Raw genomic sequence first — 18,464 nt, 5'->3', positions numbered from 1 at the left:
CGTCCCGGCTGTGACGGTCCGGTCGGGGTACCCCCCCGAATTCGCTACAATACAGTAACAGCTGGAGTTAGATTTTAATTGCAGGTGCTTATGGCGAACACACTTCTTTTATGTGGTAACGCCCATACAGGTGAAGCTAGCAGCTAGACATTATTCATACAGGTGAAGCTAGCCGCTAGACATTATTCATACAGGTGATGCTAGCCGCTAGACATTATTCATACAGGTGATGCTAGCCGCTAGACATTATTCATACAGGTGATGCTAGCCGCTAGACATTATTCATACAGGTGATGCTAGCCGCTAGACATTATTCATACAGGTGAAGCTAGCCGCTAGACATTATTCATACAGGTGATGCTAGCCGCTAGACATTATTCATATAGGTGATGCTAGCCGCTAGACATTATTCATACAGGTTATGCTAGCCGTTAGACATTAGTCATACAGGTGATGCTAGCCGCTAGACATTATTCATACAGGTGATGCTAGCAGCTTGACATTATTCATACAGGTGATGCTAGCCGCTAGACATTAGTCATACAGGTGATGCTAGCCGCTAGACATTATTCATACAGGTGAAGCTAGCCGCTAGATATTACTCATACAGGTGATGCTAGCCGCTAGACATTATTCATACAGGTGAAGCTAGCAGCTAGACATTATTCATACAGGTGATGCTAGCAGCTAGACATTATTCATACAGGTGATGCTAGCCGCTAGACATTATTCATACAGGTGATGCTAGCCGCTAGACATTATTCATACAGGTTATGCTAGCCGCTAGACATTATTCATACAGGTTATGCTAGCCGTTAGACATTATTCATACAGGTGATGCTAGCCGCTAGATATTATTCATACAGGTGATGCTAGCCGCTAGACATTAGTCATACAGGTGATGCTAGCCGCTAGACATTATTCATACAGGTGATGCTAGCCGCTAGACATTATTTATACAGGTATCGCTAGCCGCTAGACATTATTCATACAGGTGATGCTAGCCACTAGACATTAGTCATACAGGTGATGCTAGCCGCTAGACATTAGTCATACAGGTGATGCTAGCCGCTAGACATTATTCATACAGGTGATGCTAGCCGCTAGACATTAGTCATACAGGTGTCGCTAGCTGCTAGACATTATTCATACAGGTGATGCTAGCCGCTAGACATTATTCATACAGGTGATGCTAGCCGCTAGACATTATTCATACAGGTGATGCTAGCTGCTAGACATATCATACAGATGATGCTAGCCGCTAGACATTATTCATACAGGTGATGCTAGCCGCTAGACATTATTCATAATCCAAACCGCTTATGTTGCTCAGGGTCGCGGGGATGCTGGAGCCTATCCCAGCAGTCATTGGGCGATAGGCGAGGAGACACCCTGGACACACACACACACAGACACACACACACACACATTCATACCTAGGGACAATTTAGTACGGCCGATTCACCTGACCTACATGTCTTTGGAATGTGGGAGGAAACCGGAGCACCCGGAGGAAACCCACGCAGACACGGGGAGAACATGCAAACTCCACATAGAGGACGACCCCCAAGGTTGGGACTACCCCGGGGCTCAAACCCAGGCCCTTCTTGCTGTTATGCAACTGCAGTACCCACCGTGCCGTCCTATATATATCTTTTCTGTGATGGAGCCTCCCAGCCAAAGAACTTCACATGAGTTTGCTTCTACACCCGGAGTGACAATAAAAATCTTTAATCCTGAATCATGAATAGTAAACAGCACTCATCATAACCAATGGTTACTGTTAGCTCAAAGCTAATCTGTTAGCAAAGAAGGTTTCTCTAATAAGATCAAATGATTTTAGTTGTATCACACTGAATTTTTGTTATTTTCAGTAATGTTGATTTTGTTTGTTCCAGGCTACAATGTGTGTATTTTTGCATACGGTCAGACGGGGGCAGGAAAGAGCTACACCATGATGGGGAGACAGGAACCAGGGCAGGAAGGAATTATACCACAGGTGATAGACACACACACACACAGAAGCACAGTTGACATGCAAAGGATGAGTGAAGGGTGGGTGTTTAACCTTTCTGTTGTCTTCCAAGTCAAGAAGACCCATAACAGTGTTTAACAGCAGAGAAAAGACTCTACATGTTCTTTTCTCAACCTGAAATGAACCTGAAACTTTTCCTAGTGACCCCAACATTAGAAACATGTGATGACTCTTCCTAGAGTGACCCCAACGTTAGAAACATGTGATGACAATTCCTAGAGTGACCCCAACATCAGAAACATGTGATGACTCTTCCTAGAGTGACCCCAACATTAGAGACATGTGACGACTTTTCCTAGAGTGACCCCAATATTAGAAACATGCGATGACTTTTCCTAGAGTGACCCCAACATTAGAGACATGTGACGACTTTTCCTAGTGACGGCAACATTAGAAACATGGAATGGCTCTTCCTAGAGTGACCCCAAAATTAGAAACGTGGTGACTTTCCTAGAGTGACCCCAACATTAGCAATATGTGATGACTTTTCCTAGAGTGACCCTAACATTAAAAATATGTGATGACTCTTCATAGAGTTACCCAAACATTAGAAACGTGATGACCATTCCTAGAGTGACCCCAACATTAGAAGCAAGTGATGAATTTTCCAAGATTGACCCCAACATTAGAAAAACGTGGTGACTTTCCTAGAGTGACCCCAGCATTAGAAACGTGGTGACTTTTCCTAGAGTGACTCCAACATTAGAAAAAGTGAAACTGTTTTTGTTCATATTTCCATGAAAGCTGTACACCACTAGGGTACTAATGGGGTCATGTTTATTTTTAATAATCTTTTTATTGCATTTTTGCAAGACAAACAGAAGAAAATGTAAACGTGCCAGTGACTTTTACCCCATGAAAGCTAAACCCACCGACCAGTAACCCCCCTCACCCCACCCAACTGCACCCTAAACTGGAGAAGCAAAACAAGTGGAAGAAAGAGTCATTTTTTAGGGTCATGTGTGACCCCCAAGACGTGTGGGTCATGTGACCCTATAAGAACGAGGGGTGTCTACTGACTTAATGCAGTCTTGCAGTGTGAAGAGGGAAAACCCAGATAGTCACACAGTTTGTGATGAATGACAGCTTGTTGCTTCCTGCGTAATAGCTTTGGGGTTTAAGATTAAATGAAGTTGCTTTAATTTAGAGGTTTAATGAAGGTGGCTCATAAATGACCCTTGAGATATGGCCAGTACACACAACACAATGTGTGGACAACACAAGGGTTAATGCATGAACAAAGAAATCTATAAATCTATCAGGACTGAAATGTGTACTTTTGAACTGCTTTATCAGATGCTTCTTTTAGTATTTCCTCTGTCTGTCTGACTTACTGTGTGTGTGTGTGTGTGTGTGTGTGTGTGTGTGTGTGTGTGTGTGTGTGTGTGTGTGTGTGTGTGTGTGTGTGTGTAGCTGTGTGAAGACTTGTTTAGGCGGACAGGAGAGAATACAGACCCTGACCTGCAGTTCTCTGTTGAGGTAAACCGAATGACAGAAAACACTCACAAAGCTGCACTGTTGTGTGTGAGGATGTTCTTATACACTTACCTGTCTGTCTCTCCCCCTTACCTGTCTGTCTCTCCCCCCACTATTTCTTATACGCTTACCGGTCTGTCTCTCTCTCCCCACTCTTTCTTATACGCTTACCTTTCTGGCTCCCTCTCCCTGCTCTTTCTTATACGCTTGCCTGTCTGTCTCTCCCTCGTTCTTACTTATACACTTACCTGTCTGTCTCTCCCCCACTCTTTCTTATACACTTACTTGTCTATCTCTCTCCCCGGTCTTTCTTATACGCTTACCTGTCTGTCTCTCTCCCCGGTCTTTCTTATACGCTTACCTGTCTGTCTATCTCTCCCCACTCTTTCTTATATGCTTACCTGTCTGTCTGTCTCCCCCACTCTTATACGCTTACCTGTCTGTCCCTCTCTCCCCACTCTTTCTTATACGCTTACCTTTCTGGCTCTTTCTCCCTGCTCTTTCTTATACGCTTACCTGTCTGTCTCTCCCCCCACTCTTTCTTATACACTTGCCGGTCTGTCTCTCTCCCCCACTCTTACATATACACTTACCTGTCTGTCTCTCCCCCACTCTTTCTTATACGCTTATCTGTCTGTCTCTCCCCCGTCATTCTTATATGCTTACCTGTCTGTCTCTCTCCCAACTCTTTTTTATACGCTTACCTGTCTGTCTCTCTCCCCACTCCTGCTCTCTGCCCGTCTCTTCTTCTATCCTCAGGTTTCGTACATGGAGATCTATTGTGAGCGCGTGCGTGATCTTTTGAACCCTAAGTCTCGGGGGGCGCTGAGAGTGAGGGAGCACCCCATCATGGGCCCGTACGTGGAGGACCTGTCCAAACTAGCTGTGACCGGTTTCAATGACATCCAAGACCTGATGGACGCTGGCAACAAGGCTCGGTATGGCCCTGTGTGTGTGTGTGTGTGTGTGTGTGTGTGTGTGTGTGTGTGTGTGTGTGTGTGTGTGTGTGTGTGTGTGTTTATATTCTATATAAGACTTTTGGTGGGTAGTAATAAATTGATCTTTTCCAGGACTGATGATGATCAGATATTCATTATCAGTTATTGATCTGATTAGATATTGACTATTGGTTATTGACCTTTTCCAGGACAGTTGCAGCCACTAATATGAACGAGACATCATCTCGTTCTCATGCGGTCTTCACCATCGTCTTCACCCAAAAACGACGAGACCAGATGACTAGTCTAGACACTGAGAAGGTACCACTGTGTGTGTGTGTGTGTGTGTGTGTGTTTTGTTGAGGTGGAGCAGCACACTAGATTCAGAAGTCCACTTCATCTCTCTCTCTTTAGGTCAGTAAGATCAGTCTGGTCGACCTGGCAGGAAGTGAGCGAGCTGACTCCTCGGGGGCAAAGGGCACCAGGCTAAAGGTGAGAGGTCATAACCTGTCATGTCATCTGTAAGGGGCGATGTCAGTTATTTAGTTATAAAATTTCAAAAGGACTTAAACCTTTGACACTGCTTTTATTTTTATTTAAAAACTGAGATCCCGTTTCTTCGGAAAGTACACAACAACCGTGATGTGGTGTATTTCTGTGATGTCTTATTAGAACTCTCTCTCTTTCTGCCTGTATAGTGTAACTCTTATTATAACTCTCTCTCTCTCTCGCTTTCTGCCTGTACAGTGTAACTCTTGTTCTAACTCTCTTTCTGCCTGTACAGTGTAACTCTTATTATAGCTCTGCCTGTACAGTGTAACTTTTATTATAACTCTCTCTCTTTCTGCCTGTACAGTGTAACTTTTATTATAACTCTCTCTCTCTCTTTCTGCCTGTACAGTGTAACTCTTACTATAACTGTCTTTCTGCCTGTACAGTGTAACTCTTACTATAACTCTCTCTCTCTCTCGTTCTGCCTGTACAGTGTAACTCTTATTTTAACTTTTTCTGTCTGTGCAGTGTAACTTATTATAACGCTCTTTTTCTGCCTGTACAGTGTAACTCTTACTATAACTGTCTTTCTGCCTGTACAGTGTAACTCTTATTATAACGCTCTCTCTCTCTTTCTGCATGTACAGTGTAACTCTTATTTTAACTCTTTCTGCCTGTACAGTGTAACTCTTATTATAACTCTCTCTCTCTCTTTCTGCATGTACAGTGTAACTCTTATTTTAACTCTTTCTGCCTGTACAGTGTAACTTATTATAACTCTTGCTGCCTGTACAGTGTAACTCTTATTATAACTCTCTCTCTCTCTCTTTCTGCCTGTACAGTGTAACTCTTATTATAACACTTTCTGCCTGTACAGTGTAACTCTTATTATTACTCTTTCTGCCTGTACAGTGTAACTCTTATTATTACTCTTTCTGCCTGTACAGTGTAACTCTTATTTTAACTTTTTCTGCCTGTACAGTGTAACTCTTATTATAACTCTTTCTGCCTGTACAATGTAACTCTTATTATAACTGTATTTCTGCCTGTACAGTGTAACTCTTATTATAACTCTCTCTCTCTCTCTTTCTGCCTGTACAGTGTAACTCTTATTATAACTCTCTCTCTCTCTCTCTTTCTGCCTGTACAGTGTAACTCTTATTATAACTCTCTCTTTCTCTTTTTGCCTGTACACTGTAACTCTTATTATAACTTTTTCTGCCTGTACAGTGTAACTCTTATTATAACTCTTTCTGCCTGTACAGTGTAAATCTTATTGTAAATCTTTCTGCCTGTACAGTGTAACTCTTATTTTAACTCTTTCTGCCTGTACAGTGTAACTCTTATTATTACTCTTTCTGCCTGTACAGTGTAACTCTTATTATAACTCTCTCTCTCTCTTTCTGCCTGTACAGTGTAACTCTTATTTTAACTCCTTCTGCCTGTACAGTGTAACTCTTATTTTAACTTTTTTTGCCTGTACAGTGTAACTCTTATTATAACGCTCTCTTTCTGCCTGTACAGTGTAACTCTTCTGATAACTCTTTCTCCCTTTACAGTGTAACTCTTGCTATAACTCTTTCTGCCTGTACAGTGTAACTCTTGCTATAACTCTTTCTGCCTGTACAGTGTAACTCTTGCTATAACTCTTTCTGCCTGTACAGTGTAACTCTTATTATAACGCTCTCTTTCTGCCTGTACAGTGTAACTCTTCTGATAACTCTTTCTCCCTTTACAGTGTAACTCTTGCTATAACTCTTTCTCCCTTTACAGTGTAACTCTTGCTATAACTCTTTCTGCCTGTACAGTGTAACTCTTGCTATAACTCTTTCTGCCTGTACAGTGTAACTCTTGCTATAACTCTTTCTGCCTGTACAGTGTAACTCTTATTATAACTCTTTCTGCTTGTACAGTGTAACTCTTATTATAACTCTTTCTGCCTGTACAGTGTAACTCTTATTTTAACTCTTTCTGCCTGTACAGTGTAACTCTTATTTTAACTCTTTCTGCCTGTACAGTGTAACTCTTATTTTAACTCTTTCTGCTTGTACAGTGTAACTCTTATTTTAACTCTTTCTGCTTGTACAGTGTAACTCTTATTATAACTCTTTCTGCCTGTACAGTGTAACTCTTATTTTAACTCTTTCTGCATGTACAGTGTAACTCTTATTATAACTCTTTCTGCCTGTACAGTGTAACTCTTATGATAACTCTTTCTGCCTGTACAGTGTAACTCTTATTTTAACTCTTTCTGCCTGTACAGTGTAACTCTTATTTTAACTCTTTCTGCCTGTACAGTGTAACTCTTATGATAACCTTTTCTGCCTGTACAGTGTAACTCTTATGATAACCTTTTCTGCCTGTACAGTGTAACTCGCACAGCAATTTCCCAGTCAGCTCTAACAATTTACCTAATGTGTCAGTACTCCATTTTGTGTGTGTGTGTGTGTGTGTGTGTGTGTGTGTGTGTGTGTGTGTGTGTGTGTGTGTGTGTCACAACATAGCTTAATTTGATTTCACATGAATTATCAGGGTGTCTTATAACGAAGTATGGACCTCTGGTCTCAACCAGTCAGCTCTATTGAAATGTTTATGTGAAATATTTTTATGTCTTGATAAATTTCTCATATAGTAGAATGAAAAATGTATGTGTGTGTGTGTGTGTGTGTGTGTGTGTGTTTGTAGGAAGGAGCCAACATCAACAGGTCTCTGACGACGCTGGGGAAGGTGATATCAGCCCTGGCCGACATGGTAACGAGACACACACACACCTTGTTGTACCAGATTCTAAATGAATAAAGTTTGACTTGAGCTGATGAATGATCAAGTTGAGATGAGTGTATCCTCCCACCTCCTCTTTTACAGCAGAGCAGTAAGAAGAGGAGGAGTGACTTTATTCCCTATAGAGACTCTGTGCTGACGTGGCTTCTGAAGGAGAACCTTGGTGAGAAGACTTTCATCAGTGGTTCAGCCTGTTCCCACATCTCAGAGCACCAACATTAGCTTCTTCTTTCAAGCTAGGTCCTAGCTTGAAAGTGCTGCGCTTCAGTCTGTGTTTCTGGGGCTTCTGACAAAAGAAACCATGCCAAGCACACCCCTCCCCCCAAAACCTTCCTGTTGATCATAGTTGGGGTTTTTTGTGGAGGAATGTAGATTTAAGGCTCAACAGTAATAACATGTCCATTTCCATGTAATAATGGGTTGGGAGTTACATTCTCTGTGTTCCCTGGCAGGTGAAGCAAAGCGCTTCCTTTGCCAGTCAAGGGGGGGTGTCCCCCGTTTGTCCCCCGTGTGGCCCGCTGTGTGACCCAGGGGTCCAAGGTCAGGGTTCTCATGCATCCTGAAAATTTCTGGTATAGTTTTCCCATCATGGAAATGAGCTGAAAAATGATAAAAATTTATGAAATGTCCTGGAAATGTTATTGAGGTAATAGAAAATGGTAACATTAGGTTGTTAAATCTTACTTTGACCTGCTGAGATGGGACATTAACGTGTGAAGTCTGGGCGATAAGTTCAGTCGCAGTCCATTTAGAGACTGTTGAGTTAAAACTGAATGAGATGACCTTCTGTCAGCAACACCTGGCATGGATATCCAAGCTAAAGTCATGGAAAATATCCTGGAAAAGTCCTGGAAATTACTTTCTGAAGTGTGAGCTCTGGAGCGTCCAGGTAGCATAGCAGTCTATTCCGTTGCCTACCAACTCGGGGATCGCTGGTTCGAATCCCTGTGTTACCTCCGGCTTGGTCGGGTGTCCCTACAGACACAATTATCTGTGTCTGCAGGTGGGAAGCAGAATGTGGGAATGAGTCCTGGTCACTGCACTAGCGCCGCCTCTGGTTTGTCGGGGCTCCTGTTCAGGGGGGGGGGACTTGGGGGAATAGTATGATCGTCCCACGTGCTACGTCCCATGGTGAAACTCCTCACTGTCAGGTGAAAAGAAGCGGCTGGTGACTCCACATGTATGGGAGGAGACATGTGGTAGTCTGCAGCCCTCCCCGGATCAGCAGACGGGGTGGAGCAGTGACCGGGACGGCTCAGAAGAGTGGGGTAATTGGCCAAGTACAATCGGGGAGAAAAAGGGGGGGAGAGTGTGGGCTGTGTTACTGAAGCCTGACTTTGTGTTTTAGGTGGGAACTCTCGTACAGCCATGATTGCTGCTCTCAGCCCCGCTGACATCAACTATGAAGAAACACTAAGTACTCTGAGGTCAGAGAACTTCCAGCTCAAACCTCTCCACCTGTAGACCTAACATGGTCTCATCTGGCCAGAGCCCCTTTCATTTAACCTCATATCAGTTTCATCTACTCTGGACCACACTGGTCTAGGCTTATTGAGTGCGAACCTGGTGACAGAGGCAGATCAGTGGGTCGGCACTTAACTTTCACCATAGATGTGACATCAAACCGTCAACATTTACTAAAACAATTTTACAGTCACACTTTCTATACAACAACCTACTGCTGCTACATACTGCAATGCAGTGATGGACTCACGAGCTTTAGACTTTGGCCTTGAATTCATCCTGTGGTGCAGAGAACACCTCCACATCACACATGGACCACATCATTACAGGCCTTAAGTCACGGTGTCATCCAACATACCACATTCTAACAACGTCACTAAGTTCCAGCAGTCACACTTTGAAGCATAATATTGGTAAGAAGGTGCATGCAAGTTCAACATGGTTTGAAGTGTAGCATGCTAGCATTAGCTGGACTGTTTCTCTTTCACTCTCTAGACCAGGGATGGGCAGCATGATCCAATTGTGGGTGCAGGTCTTTGTTCCATCCAAACAGTTACACAACTGTGTCTATAATGTTGTGTTCTCACCAAACGCGAAGCGAATTTTCTCCTCGCTTTATGCGTGTGAGTTTGATCATGGGATTGTTTGTTTTTATTCATGTTACTTGCACCAGTTTGGCTGCAGGATCGAATACGCGAGCCCACGAGGATCAGCTTGTCCTCCATTTTCTGACTCAACAGGCTGCAGGGCGTCAGTGACATCAGGAGAATCTCAACGCTGATAGGCTTTCGCGACACAGCATCACGCGAATTTCTCGCGCAAGTTGAATATTTTCAACTCGCGCCAATACGCAAATGATGTGAAATTTGCGTATTCACACCGTTCGCATCGTGGTATTCGCTGCATTCACATCGCCCAGCGCGAATACACAAAAGACCTGCACCCACACCAGCCCTTTATGGATCATGTTGCCCATCCCTGGTCTAGACAGTGTGTCTTCATGTTATGACAGTAACTACATAATGTTGTGTCCACCGACAAAAGATGCTCCTGTAGGCTCAGGCACCAAAAAGAACTAAATCTAACTGGTTAAAGAATGTGGCCATCACATTACATACCCCATGGGTTACACTGCAGAGGTATTTGATTCAGCTTGTTAAGGACTTGGGGTGGATCTCAGAGTCATTCATACTACATAGAATAAAATCTGATTGGATAAATTGCACTATTTTAGACACAGATGTAATACCCAGTCTAATGTGATCTACTTTGAATTAACCTGGTCTAGTTTGATTTACTCTGGATTCATCCGTTCTGATCTGGTCTGTTTTGGATCGATCCAGTCTAAATTGGTCCACTCTGCCTCTCCAGATATGCAGACCGTGCTAAGCAGATCCGTTGTAATGCTGTGATTAATGAAGACCCCAACGCCAAACTGATCAGAGAGCTGAAAGAAGAGGTCAATCGACTCCGAGAACTCCTCTTCTCTCAGGGCCTCCAGGAACTACTGGCCAATACTGGTACCAACATCCCTCAAACTACACACCAATACTAGTACCACCACCCACTACTACTACTGCTACTTTTGGCTGCCCCCGTTAGGGGTCGCCACAGCGGATCATCCGTTTCCATTGCTTCCTGTCCTCTGCATCTTCCTCTGTCACACCAGCCATCTGCATGTCCTCCCTCACCACATCCATAAACCTCCTCTTTGGCCTTCCTCTTCTCCTCTTTCCTGGCAGCTCCATATTCAGCATCCTTCTCCCAATATACCCAGCATCTCTCCTCCACACATGTCCAAGCCATCTCAATCTTGCCTCTCTTGCTTTGTCTCCAAACCGTCCAACCTGAGCTGTCCCTCTAATATACTCCTTCCTAATCCTGTCCTTCTTCATCACTCCAAGTGAAAGTCTTATCATCTTCAACTCTGCCACCTCCAGCTCCACCTCCTGTCTTTTCATCAGTGCCACTGTCTCCAAATCATATAACATAGCTGGTCTCACAACCATCCTGTAAACCTTCCCTTTAACTCTTGCTGGTACCCTTCTGTCGCAAATCACTCCTGACACTCTTCTCCACCCACTCCACCCTGCCTGCACTCTCTACTTCACCTCTCTACTGCACTCCCCGTTACTTTGGACAGTTGACCCCAAGTATTTAGACTCATATGCCTTCATCACCTCTACTCCTTGCATCCTCACCATTCCACTGTCCTCCCTCTCATTCACGCATAGGTATTCTGTCTTGCTCCTACTGACTTTCATTCCTCTTCTCTCCAGTGCATACCTCCACCTCTCCAGGCTCTCCTCAACCTGCACCCTACTCTTGCTACAGATCACAATGTCATCTGCGAACATCATAGTCCATGGAGACTCCTGCCTGATCTTGTCCGTCAACCTGTCCATCACCATTACAAACAAGAAAGGGTTCAGAGCCGATCCTTGATGTAATCCCACCTCCACCTTGAACCCATCTGTCATTCCAACCACACACCTCACCATTGTCACACTTCCCTCATACATATCCTGCACCACTCCTACATACTTCTCTGCAACTCCCGACTTCCTCATACAATACCACACCTCCTCTCTCGGCACCCTGTCGTATGCTTTCTCTAAATCTACAAAGACACAATGCAACTCTTTCTGGCCTTCTCTATACTTCTCAATCAACATTCTCAAAGCAAACATCACATCTGTGGTGCTCTTTCATGGCATGAAACCATACTGCTGCTGCTGAACATCACCTCTCCTCTTAACCTAGCTTCTATTACTCTTTCCCATATCTTCATGCTGTGGCTGATCATCACCTCTCCTCTTAACCTAGCTTCTATTACTCTTTCCCATATCTTCATGCTGTGGCTGATCAACTTTATACCTCTGTAGTTGCTACAGTTCTGCACATCACCCTTGTTCTTGAAAATCGGTACCAGTATGCTTCTTCTCCACTCCTCAGGCATCCTCTCACTTTCCACGATTGTGTTAAACAATCTAGTTAAAAACTCCACTGCCATCTCTCCTAAACACCTCCATGCCTCCACAGGTATGTCATCAGGACCAACTGCCTTTCCACTCTTCATCCTCTTCATAGCTGCCCTCACTTCCTCCTTGCTAATCCACTGAACTTCCTGATTCACTATCCCCACATCATCCAACCTCTCTCTCATTTTCTTCATTCATCAGCCCCTCAGAGTACTCCTTCCACCTTCTCAGCACACTCTCCTCGCTTGTCAGCACATTTCCATCTCTATCCTTCATCACCCTAACTTGCTGCACATCCTTCCCAGCTTGGTCCCTCTGTCTAGCCAATCGGTACAAGTCCTTTTCTCCTTCCTTAGTGTCTAACCTCTCATACAACTCACCATACGCCTTTTCCTTTGCTACTTTTCTCTTCACTTTACGCTGCATCTCCTTGTACTCCTGTCTACTTTCTTCATCTCTCTGACTATCCCACTTCTTCTTTGCCAACCTCTTCCTCTGTATACTTTGCTGTACTTCCTCATTCCACCACCAAGTCTCCTTGTCTTCCTTCCTCTGTCCTGATGACACACCAAGTACCTTCCTAGCTGTCTCCCTCACTATTTCTGCAGTGGTTGCCCAGCCATCTGGCAACTCTTCACTACCACCCAGTGCCTGTCTTACCTCCTGCCTGAACTTTCTTTACTCGCTTCCTCTTTTTGGTCTCCAAAGTCATCCTACAGACCACCATCCGATGCTGCCTAGCTACCTTCTCCCCTGTCACCACCTTGCAGTCTCCAATCCCTTTTAGATGGCGCCTTCTACATAAGATATAGTCCACCTGTGTGCACTTTCCTCCACTCTTGTACGTCACCCTGTGTTCCTCCCTCTTCTTGAAATATGTATTCACCACAGCCATTTCCATCCTTTTCGCAAAATCCACCACCATCTGTCCTTCCACATTTCTCTCCTCGACTCCATACCTTCCCATCACCTCCTCATCACCCCTGTTCCCTTCACCAACATGTCCATTGAAGTCCACTCCAATCACCACTCTCTCCTCCTTGGGTACCCTCTCCACCATGTCGTCCAACTCACTCCAGAATTCTTCTTCTCATCCATCTCACACCCAACTTGCAGGGCATATGTGCTGATAACATTCAGCAATAGACCTTCAATTTCCAGCTTCATACTCATCACTCTCTCTGAACCTCACTTCACCTCCAGCACGCTCTTGACATACTCTTCCTTCAGAATGACCCCTACCCCATTTCTCCTCCCATTCGCACCATGGTAGAAGAGTTTGAACCCACCTCCGATACTCCTGGTCTTACTCCCCTTCCACCTGGTCTCTTGCACACACAGGATGCCTACCTTTCTTCTCTCCATCATGTCAGCCAGCTCTCTCCCTTTACCAGTCATAGTGCCAACATTCAAAGTTCTGACTCTCACCTCCACACTCCTACCCTTCCTCCTCTCTAGCTGCCTCTGGACATGCTTTCCCCCTCTCCTTCTCCTTCACCCAACAGTAGCATAGTTTCCACTGTCACCCTGCTGGTTAACAGTACCGGTGGCGGTCGTTGGTAACCCGGGCCTCGACCGATCCGGTATGGAAATCTTATTTATGATCCCCATATTTGATTTGGCAAAGATTTTACGCCGGATGCCCATCCTGACGCAACCCTCCCCATTTGTGCGGGCTTGGGACCGGCACTAAGAATGACCTGGCTTGTGCATCCTCAGTGGCTGGGTAGTACCACCACCCACATACTGCTTACTTACCATCAGACACGTGCTGGTTACTGATTAATTCCCCACCACCTACATGCTGGTAATTTACCACCAGACTAATACTGGTCAATTTCCACCATCCACATACTGGTTAATTACCACCACCCACATACTGGTTAATTACCACCACCCACATACTGGTTAATTACCACCACCTACATACTGGTTAATTACCACCACCCACATATTGGTTAATTACCAACACCACATACTGGTTAATTACCACCATCCACATACTGGTTAGATACCACCACCACATACTGATTAATTACCACCACCACATACTGGTTAATTACCACCACCCACATACTGGTTAATTACCACCACCCACATACTGGTTAAATACAGTCAGACACATACTGGTTAAATACCAGAATCAGAATCATGTGTATTGGCCATTTGGGTTTGCACACACATGGAATGTGACTCTGGTGTCGTGGCTCTCTCACTGTACTTAACATAGAATAACAACACTACAACACAACACTCTTCACATATATACACAAGGACTGACTTATACAGGTGAAATAAGAGGTGATAAAGTGCAGTGGTGCAGAGAATATACCAGAGATGCTGAAATACATGTTAGCAGCTTACTGACATACATGCCTAAGGTAGATGTACATGACAGAGTGTACTAGTATACATAAAATGTACAGTACAGTATATAAAACATGTACAGTACAGTATATACACAATGTACAGTACAGTATATACAACACATACAGTACAGTATATACAACATGGTGGATTTATTGACAGTGTTAAGTGTTCATTTGAATGACAGCATGCAGAAAGAAACTGTTTTTATATCTGGTTGTTTTGGGGTACAGTGCTCTGTAGCGCCTACCAGAGGGGAGGAGTTGGAACAGGTTGTGACCAGGGTGTGATGGGTCTGCAGTGATGTTGCCTGCCCATTTCCTGAGTGGAGGGCACCAACTGTCCATTGATTGTGGTCTGTCCCTGTCCTGTTTGGGGGCCGATCCAAACCAGACAGTGATGGATGTGCAGAGGCCAGACTGGATTACTGCAGTGTTGAACTGAATCAGCAGTTCCTGAGGCAGGTTGAACTTCCTGAGCTGGTGGAGAAAGTACATCCTCTGCTGGACCTTTTTGATGATTGTGTCTATGTTGGATGCCCACCTGAGGTCCTGGGAGATTGTGGAACCCAGGAAGCTGTAGGTTTTCACCACAGACACCATGCTGTTGAGTATGGTGAGGAGGGGCAGTATGGGGGGGTGGCAGTCCACTGTCATCTCAACAGTTTTGAGCTTGTTCAGCTCCAGGTTGTTATGGCCGCACCAGAGGGCTAGCTGATCAACCTCCCATCTATATGCACAGATGTCACACCGATGTAAGATGTCACAGTGTCAGTAAGTTCATCCAGGACTGTAGATGCAGCCTCAAAAACACTCCAGTCGGTGCAGTCGAGACAGGCTGGAGCTCCAGTTTTGACTCATTGGTCCATTTCCTCACAGTTTGAACCACAGGCCTTGCAGATTTTAGTTTCTGCCTGTAGGTTGAGATGAGATGATTCAGACAGGGATCAGAGTCTCAGGACTGCACGGGGGACAGAGTGATAGGTGTTTGGTGTTTTTGTCTCTGGTGGGACATTTAACATGCTGTCTGTATTTTGGCAGTTTGTGGTTGAGGTTTGCTGTGTTAAAATCCCTAAGGATAATGAGCAGGAAGTCTGGATATTTGTGCTCCATGTTTGTAATTTGATCAGCGCGTACCCTGTGCCCCTGCCCATAGGGTTCGTGGTTGTGTCAGGGAGGGCACCTGACGTAACACTTGGCCAATCATTAGAACAGAACAGGATACTCTTTATTAGTCATTTTGTACATACACATGAAATGTACTCTCTGGATGCCTGATGAGAGGCCATAGTTCTCAGACACACTATTTAGCCCAGTGGTGGCCTGTCCAGGGTGTCTCCCCGCCTGCCGCCCAATGACTACAGGGATAGGCTCCAGCATCCCCCCACCCCGAGAGCAGGATAAGCGGTTTGGATGATGGTTGGATGCATTGAAGCCATCCTACCTGTGTAGCCAGGAGCAGTGGGCAGCCACCGTGCAGCACCCGGGGACCACCTGCAGTTATTCCTGTTGCCTTGCTCAGGGGCACAGACAGGAGTATTAACCCCAACGTGCATTCGGATGGACAACACCATACCGGATCGGTCGAGGCTCCATACCGGATCGGTCGAGGCTCCATACCACATCAGTCGAGGCCCAGGTTAACAATGGCCGCCATTGATGCTGTGCCCTCACAAGGCACCGATGGAAACTGTAAACTCCGCTGTGGCAACCCCTGAAAAACAGGGAACAAGCCGAACGAAGAAGAAGATGGTCATGTGTGTGGATGTGGGAGTGTGTGTGACAGGAAGTTTTGTTGTGTAGATAATTTGGTGGACCACAGTAATGATGCCTGAGACTTTGTTTTTTAGCTTACCAGTTTATGTTGACATGATGGATGATTTTTATGTTGTGATGTAAGTCAAAGTCTCTCTCTCTGTCTCTGTCTCTCTCTCCAGAAGTAAACAACAACAGTAGCAGTCCTGTTGGAGGTGGGTCTTCACAGCTGTCACTCATGTCCGCCGGCGTGCCCGTCCAGCTTAGCCCCGCCTCTCTGGGTGGCAGCTGTGTGTGAGAGAGGTGTTCAGTAATGTTGAAAATGTTTGAATAAACTTTCTCTCTTGCAGATTCTAAACCCGCCGCTGAAGGTGAACCATCGCCAGACTCTGATCACGTGACAGAGGATGGCGATGAGGGAGTGGAGCCTATCACTACAGAGCCAATCAGTAAAGAGGAAGCTGCTGAAAGACTGCTGGTAAGACAGGCAGACTGACAGACGGAGACAGAGTTTAGAGTTGAGTTTCAGTTGAATTACATTAATACCCACAGGTATTTCACGACATTACCACAAAACACTGAAGTAAAACAGAAACACAACACGGAAAAAGCCCACATGAAAGGACCCGAGTTGAAGAGTAAGGTCAAGTCCCTGAACACACAGAGGGCCAGCAGAGACAAAACCAGTTGTTTTCATCAGTTTGATACCTTCAGCACCATGTTTCTGTTGTGTGTCTGTGTGTGTGTGCACGCGTTGTGTTTGTGTGACAGGAAACGGAGAAGATTATCGCTGAGCTAAATGAGACGTGGGAAGAGAAGCTGAGGAAGACAGAGTCCATCCGATTAGAAAGGTCTTTACTCTGACTTCTCTCAAATTATGATCCAGAAACCCAGACTGGGTCTTCTGCCAGTCACTGCTGTTTAACCTCCACACACTGAAACATCTCTCTCTGTCTCTCCGTCTCTCTTTGTCTGTCTCTCTTACTCGCTCTCCCTCTTGCTCTTTCTCTCTCGCTCGCTCGCTCTCTCACTTTTGTTTTCTCTTTCTCGCTCTCTCTCTTGCTCGGTCTCTCTCTTTCTTGCTCTCTCTCTTGCTCTCTCTCTCGCTCGCTCGCTTACTCTCTCTCGCTCTCTCTTTCTCACTCTCTCTTTCTCACTCTCTCTCGCTCTCTCTTTCTCACTCTCTCGCTCACTCTCACTTTTGTTTTCTCTTTCTCGCTCTCTCTCTTGCTCTCTCTCTCTTTCTCGCTCTCTCTCTTGCTCGTGCTCTCTCTTTCTGTTTCTCTTGCTATCTCTCTCTCTCGCTCTCTCTCGCTCTCTCTTGCTCGCTCACTCTCTCTGTCTCGCCCTCGCTCTCTCTCTTGCTCTCTTGCTCTCTCTTTTACTCGCTCTCTTGCTCTCTCGCTCGCTCTCTCGCGCTCTCTTTTGCTCTCTCTCTCTTTTGCTCTCTCTCTCTCACCCCCCCGTTCCTCTTTGTTTATGTCTTTCACCTAGAGAGTCTCTCTTGGCAGAGATGGGTGTGTCCATTAAAGAAGATGGAGGAACATTGGGAGTTTTCTCTCCTAAAGGAGTGAGTTTATCTATCTATCTATCTATCTATCTATCTATCTATCTATCTATCTATCTATCTATCTATCTGTCTGTCTGTCTGTCTGTCTGTCTGTCTGTCTGTCTGTCTGTCTGTCTGTCTGTCTGTCTGTCTGTCTGTCTGTCTGTCTGTCTGTCTGTCTGTCTACCTATCTATCTGTCTGTCTACCTATCTATCTGTCTGTCTGTCTGTCTGTCAGTCAGTGTGTTTCAGTAAAGGTAAATGATCATGTATCAGTACACATCTTACCAGTAACAGTAGATCAGGAAATGTGTGAATGTTAATTCTACTCACTTCCCAAAACTGTCAGATAGCTGTCTGACGTGTGTGTGTGTGTGTGTGTGTGTGTGTGTGTTTGACAGACCCCCCACCTGGTCAACCTGAATGAAGACCCTCTTATGTCTGAGTGTCTCATCTACTATATCAAGGAAGGGTTCACTAGGTAAGTCTGTGTGTGTGTGTGTGTGTGTGTGTGTGTGTGTGTGTGTGTGTGTGTGTGTGTGTGTGTTTGAGAGAGAGAGAATGTATGGTTGAGAGGGAGAATATATGGTTGAGAGAGGGAGAGAATGTATGGTTGAGAGAGAGAAT

At 45.0% G+C, this 18,464-nt stretch overlaps 1 protein-coding gene across 5 annotated transcripts in view; it reads left to right on the top strand.

Annotated features, from left to right (window-relative positions):
- Positions 1 to 18,464, top strand: part of LOC130130741 (kinesin-like protein KIF1C) — a 71,846-nt gene that overhangs the window by 31,292 nt on the left and 22,090 nt on the right. For 3 of the 5 annotated variants that reach the window (XM_056300535.1, XM_056300538.1, XM_056300539.1), the window contains 14 exons: positions 1,899 to 1,999; positions 3,449 to 3,514; positions 4,271 to 4,449; positions 4,659 to 4,770; positions 4,864 to 4,941; positions 7,627 to 7,692; positions 7,807 to 7,885; positions 9,071 to 9,149; positions 10,558 to 10,706; positions 16,471 to 16,503; positions 16,639 to 16,766; positions 17,060 to 17,139; positions 17,783 to 17,858; positions 18,239 to 18,318. In XM_056300535.1, coding sequence (XP_056156510.1) covers positions 1,899 to 1,999; positions 3,449 to 3,514; positions 4,271 to 4,449; positions 4,659 to 4,770; positions 4,864 to 4,941; positions 7,627 to 7,692; positions 7,807 to 7,885; positions 9,071 to 9,149; positions 10,558 to 10,706; positions 16,471 to 16,503; positions 16,639 to 16,766; positions 17,060 to 17,139; positions 17,783 to 17,858; positions 18,239 to 18,318 — 1,306 coding nt within the window. The remainder of the gene's footprint in view (positions 1 to 1,898; positions 2,000 to 3,448; positions 3,515 to 4,270; positions 4,450 to 4,658; positions 4,771 to 4,863; positions 4,942 to 7,626; positions 7,693 to 7,806; positions 7,886 to 9,070; positions 9,150 to 10,557; positions 10,707 to 16,470; positions 16,504 to 16,638; positions 16,767 to 17,059; positions 17,140 to 17,782; positions 17,859 to 18,238; positions 18,319 to 18,464) is intronic. The other 2 variants (XM_056300536.1, XM_056300537.1) reach the window with 2 other exon arrangements.

The sequence above is a fragment of the Lampris incognitus genome, chromosome 20 (genome assembly GCF_029633865.1).
Source record: "Lampris incognitus isolate fLamInc1 chromosome 20, fLamInc1.hap2, whole genome shotgun sequence".
NCBI lineage: Eukaryota > Metazoa > Chordata > Actinopteri > Lampriformes > Lampridae > Lampris > Lampris incognitus.
The sequence above is the reverse complement of the archived record's forward strand: the minus strand, read 5'-3'. Positions and strand labels throughout refer to the sequence as shown.